The 6,000-nt window shown below is 36.6% G+C and overlaps 1 protein-coding gene across 1 annotated transcript in view; it reads right to left on the reverse strand.

Moving 5' to 3' along the window:
* The window catches only part of LOC110448505 (reversion-inducing cysteine-rich protein with Kazal motifs-like), a 97,683-nt gene that overhangs the window by 14,355 nt on the left and 77,328 nt on the right, over nt 1-6,000 (reverse strand). The window contains exons 8-9 of the mRNA XM_021494778.1: nt 1,338-1,474; nt 784-921 (exon numbers count right to left, since the gene is read on the reverse strand). Of these exons, the coding sequence (XP_021350453.1) occupies nt 784-921; nt 1,338-1,474 (275 nt within the window). The remainder of the gene's footprint in view (nt 1-783; nt 922-1,337; nt 1,475-6,000) is intronic.

Raw genomic sequence — 6,000 nt, forward strand, 5'->3', positions numbered from 1 at the left:
GAAGATTCATTAAAATGTTCTTGCCTTTTATTACTACAACACTATATGGGTATGACAACCTTTTCTCCCAGCCTTCACAGGTGTGTCTCCCTTTTAAGCCGAAAAAGATCAGCTTGTCACCCCCTAGGGGAAGATAACCTTGTGCAGAGAATGGCGCAATCTCAGTCATGACAATAGTATGACGTCACGTCATCAATACATTGACGTCACATCAACAGTAGCAGCCCATGGAAGACAACTCTAGATTTACTGGAAAAACCTGCAATCAACACTTATATATTTCATGCAATCACCGCTTTTCAGTAGATTTGTGAGTGAAGCAGGGTGGGAGAAAAACAGTCATCCCCTACCTTAAGGGTGTGAGAGAAATCTTCAACCCAAGGGATGATATTCTCAAATTTCTTACCCGAGGCAAGAGCTTGAATGTCTTAACCGAGGCTCTTGCCTCGGGTAAGACATTTGAGAATATCATCCCTGAGGTTGGAGATTTCTCTGTCGAGCCTCGGGTAAGACATTTGAGAATATCATCCCTCGGGCTGGAGATTTCTCTGTCGAGCCTCGGGTAAGACATTTGAGAATATCATCCCTCGGGCTGAAAAATTTCTCTGTCGAGCCTCGTGTAAGACATTTGAGAATATCATCCCTCGGGCTGGAGATTTCTGTTACACCCTGAAGGTAGGGGAAGATTCTATTAGTCAACCTAACACACTACTCTAAATACATAACTGGTGACTGGCATATGACCTATTCAAGGACTGCCAGTTTTACAAACATGGTACTTACCCTTGAACAAAGATTTCGACAGGCGAGGGTGTTAGCTTTAGAGCAGCACTGTAGCCTGGCGCCATCTATGATGTTTCTTTCCATATCTACATCGCCTTCAATGTTGGTGTTCAGCAAGAAACATGCCCATAGCGGGTCCTAAACAGATATTTTGATATTTATAAATAACCATTGATAAATAATTTCCATGTTTTACATAAACTTTTTTCTTGTTGGATTCATACTGATCTTTCGTTTTGTTGCCATCTTGGTTTCTGTGTGTTTTATTTAATTTTTGCGTTTTCCTTTTTAGTTCTGATTTTATCCATTTGTGTTGAACCTGTGTTACACCTTTTCCCTATTATAGAGAATACTATGATAATTATATAAAATATAGGTTCATATTTAACTTGTTAACCCCTGAAGACACATTTTAACCCTCCCAATTCAAAGGTTGGAATAGTTCATTATGAAATTTCAGGGGTGAATGAGTTAAGATAGCATGAAATCTGCTCTACTAAATTAAAGCAGAATTTTGTGAAATCAATGATTTTCTAATCGACTCCAAAACTTACACTGTGTATTTTAGGAACGCCACAACTTTTAACCAGCTGTTCCATGAACACGTTCTCTGGGTATCGTAACTGTATCCCCTTGATACATGTGTTCCTGCACTCCGAATCTGCCGGCGCTTCATAGCAACATGGTAGACCTATAAACATATTAATTTAGAGGATTACAATTTTAAAAGTTGAAATAAAACATTGATAGTTTTGGAAACAGTTCAGTACCTTCCTTTTTGCAGTTTCACAAATAATATTCTGGTATATTCAAAATTGAATAGACCGTATTGGTTTTGGATGACCAGCTTTATGGCCCCTCTGGCAGAAATTTAAAAATTCTTGAAGACCATTTGGCAGCCATCTTTTTCCATCAATCAGTCTCTAAATGAAATAGCAAAGAGGAACCTATATATGAAATTTGGGAAACGTCTGTCAAGTTCTTGTTGAGAAATGGTAATAACAAGAACTGTTTAAGGACGGATGACAGATGAAAAAAAGGCTAGTTGAACAGCACACCATCTGATAATAGTAACCCACTATATGAACATAACCAGCAGAAATGCATTTCATTCGAGTATGAAAGCAAAAACTCTCATGACGTAACACATGGTTTACTTATGACGTCATAGATCAACCTTGTTCAGTGAGTCTTATCGCTTCGCTTCGGATAACATGGAGAATGCCCCTGCGTCAAAGGCTCAAATGACTACGGTTAATTATTGGTTCCAATTTTATTTAAATAGGGCTGTTCCTCCAATGTCGTTTAAAGGACCTTGCATATACAAAACACAGTAAATTGATAAATTATTTAAGAACAAATAAATAAAATGAAACAATTGTTCTATAGTAAAATGTAAAAAAAATATATATGGATTGAACAGAATTTTTAAAATTTGATTTAAATTGGATGTAACCAGTTTGCGTTTATACTGGCATGAAAATTAAGACAAGAGGCCCATGGGCCTAAACGGTCACCAGAGTCGTACAGTATTTATTTTTGTTGTTGTATGTACCAATTTGAGTACAAAATAGTAAAGTATAATGTTAACTTAAGTTTGTCAGGACCATGAGCTGATCATTTCTAGACCGATTTCAGTTAAATCGGCCTATTAGAACTCGTTTTTAAGTTTGAAATAGTTTTTTCAAAATGGCGGCCGTGTTGGCCATATTGGATTTCTGATCGACCCGAAAAATAACAACACTTTGTCAGGACCATGAGTCGATCATTCTTACAAAGTTTCAGTTCAATCGGCCCAGTAGAACTTGACTTTAAGTTTGAAATAGTTTTTCAAAATGGCGGCCGTGGCGGCCATATCGGATTTCTGACTTACCCGAAAAATAACAACACTTTGTCAGGACCATGATTCGATCATTCTTACAAAGTTTCAGTTCAATCGGCCCAGTAGAACTTGACTTTAAGTTTGAAATAGTTTTTCAAAATGGCGGCCGTGGCGGCCATATCGGATTTCTGATTTACCCGAAAAATAACAACAGTTTGTCAGGACCATGATTCGATCATTCCTACAAAGTTTCAGTTCAATTGGCCCAGTAGAACTTGACTTTAACCCTTATCCCGCCAAGTGCAGTATATGTCGTTTTTATAAACCCGTTTCCCACTGCCAAGCGCGGCATATGTCGTTCCGCAAAACATGCCTTCCACTGCCGATCGTGGCATATGTCGATTCCGGGATTGCCGTTTTAAGTACGGAACTGCGGTGAGAAAATCACTGCTAGCTTTACTTAGAAATGATGACGTATTTGTTTATACCTTAATTTCATTGGCTGCCGACGTGATACCCACAGTTTATTTATAAACTAAGCCACCATGACCGCGAGAGCATAGATTCAAGGTTTTGTTGACAGCGCGGAAAAATGGCGGACGACAAACTGACACAAGATGAATCGAACGACTGTAGATTATCAGCGATATATTTGACAATGACTTTTAGGGATTCGGAACTGAAGATTTACTACGTGACGCAGAAATCGTACAAGATATTGACTTTGATCAATAATATAAAGGCGTGGACATTCCTGAAGACGACAACAACACAGCGTACCTCCATAAATGCCCCATTCACGGGACGGCCCGATTTGAACAAAGATATTCCAGGTGACGGCGACCCTATTCATTTTTCTCTCTCTTCTTTTTGACGTCAATATACGGACGACTCTTACGACAGAATACTAAGTACTTTTGATTATGAAACTTGGAATTGTTTTTCAGGTGATGGTAATAAATAAACTGTTTATTAGATGTAAATCATCTTTTTTACATACAAAATACACACAAAATTCAGCTTTTCTAACCTGTAGTTCGGGAAAGGTAAGTGGTATATCCAAAATTACTTTTGATGTGAAAAGAAGAAGTCTTCCTGAACAAAACACTTTATATATATTTTCTTGGATTCTATACAGATAAAAAGTTATTGTTGGTTTAATCAGATAATTAATTTTGATTAATATAGCTGTTGTTTATTTGGCAGTGGGAGGTATACCACAAATTGTATACACAGCAGTGGTGTGTATATACACACATGAGTGAATGGCGGGATAAGGGTTAAGTTTGAAATAGTTTTTCAAAATGGCGACCGTGGCCGCCATATTGGATTTCTGATCAACCTGAAAAATAACAACACTTGGTCAGGGAGATGTCAGTAACTTTCCCATGAAATATTACTGAAATCCCTTTGCCAGTATTTCAGCTTAAGTTGAAAATGTAAAATGTTAACGGATAATGACGGACGAAAACGGATAGCAATAGGTCACTTGAGTTAAAGCTCAGGTGACCTAAAAACGCAGTTCAATCCCTATAAAGAAGTTATTTACAGCTATATATTGTCAAATTGCCCCTTTTTGGACCTGTCCCTCAGCCTTTCAAGGGGTCAGCCCCTCCTCTTGTACTATTTCAAATCCTCAATACCTAATAATGCTGCAAGTCAAATTTGTTTGAAATTCCAATCAGCGATTCAGAAGAAATCTTTTGAAGAAATTGTTGAGATAAGGAAAACGGATGTAACGGTACAAGATAAGCTCACCTTGATCCTGCGGACCAGGGGAGCTAATAAGGTCATGTCTGTTGCTATACAAGCAGCAATGCACGAAGATCACAGCATGACAATTCCATGCTATGATCTTTGTACATTGCTGCTTACATAAGGACAGTTGACCTCTGACAATATATTATCACTTTGAATTAAGAAATAAAAGCTAAACACCTTTATTTCTATTCATAATTAAAAAATACTTAAAATTTTATATTTCAATTTGAAATTTAAAACATAAGAAGTCAACAAATTTTTCATTATTTCTTTCAAATTGCACATTTTGCAGATGGTCTATTGGTGGGTGGGAGGTTTACAAGGGATTGTTTGTACTCCAGTACAGTGCCAGCCCTGTGCTAGTAACTCATTAAAACTAATAAGGTACCCTGCCCAAACACATGTTCTGCATACATGGAGATATGCCTGTGTAAACAAATAATTCTCCCAAAACAAACTACTTCCGCTTAAATTGCACAATCCCACCCACAGCCCCCCCAAATGTACAACGATATCTCGGTGCGTTTAGACCGTTAATGAGAGCTCGTACCCTTATTTTTACACCATATGGTGTTTTTTTTCTATACCTGTTGAAGCCCTGATCCAGCTCAGACACATGCTTGACATGTCAATTAAAATATTGATCCGACTCATTAATATTCTTGACAACTGTTCCAAGTCTTTCCTATGTTTAGGTTGTCCAATTTAGGTTGTCAAAATCCAGCGACATTTGTCAAAATAATGCCAGTGCTATACCAGGTACAGAGAGTAATTAGAAAAGTATGTTCTATTTGAAAAACTGAATAGCTGCATCAAATTTACTGCTGTCAAGATTTATCATGAGGAAAAATCATGTGTTTGGCATGCAAGCACACTGTGAGGTGGTCACTATGTTGTAGGCATCCATCGACTTTCTACACTCCATTAACCTCCTTTACAAAGTAAATACTTTTTAAAGTTCATACAATGTAAACTTTTCAAAAACCATCAATAAAAGAACGAAATTCACACTTCAATAATTTTATATGACATTAATAAAGTAAACATTGATATTTAGATAATCTTGCCTGTTCAATCAATTACACAATCTGCATCTTTATCAAAATTACCAAAGCCACTTTGTTAGATTACTGATTCTGCCTGTTCCATAACAGAAGACCTGTTTATTCATTAAAAGTTCTAATGATTTTATTTTTTTTGTGTACTATAATAAATTTGATTCCAACTCAATTATCCATAATGACGGTATGTAGATAAAATCATCAAATCCTAAGCAAAACAGTTTAACTGTTAATATAAGGAGATTGAATTTCTTGAAAGGCGTTTGGAAATAACTTTTTTATGATTTACTGTGTCATAGGTAAACCCACCTACAAAAAAGTGTCTGGATACTTTTTTATATTTATATAAATGTTAGAAAAAAAACAGAAATAAACATCCCTACCATTATCTCTATCTATTGGATAGAGTTTTGTCAACATTAAATTCATTTTGTAGTAATTGTGATAAAAATTTCAAACTGATGTGCTCGACATGTTCCTTGCAAAGTGGGGTTGTCATTTGACCTGTTTGTTAGCATGATATTTGAATACAAGAACATTTTTTGGGGTGTTTGGGGTGTTTGGGGGTGTTTG

Source organism: Mizuhopecten yessoensis, unplaced genomic scaffold (assembly GCF_002113885.1).
Source record: "Mizuhopecten yessoensis strain PY_sf001 unplaced genomic scaffold, ASM211388v2 scaffold4105, whole genome shotgun sequence".
Classification (NCBI taxonomy): domain Eukaryota; kingdom Metazoa; phylum Mollusca; class Bivalvia; order Pectinida; family Pectinidae; genus Mizuhopecten; species Mizuhopecten yessoensis.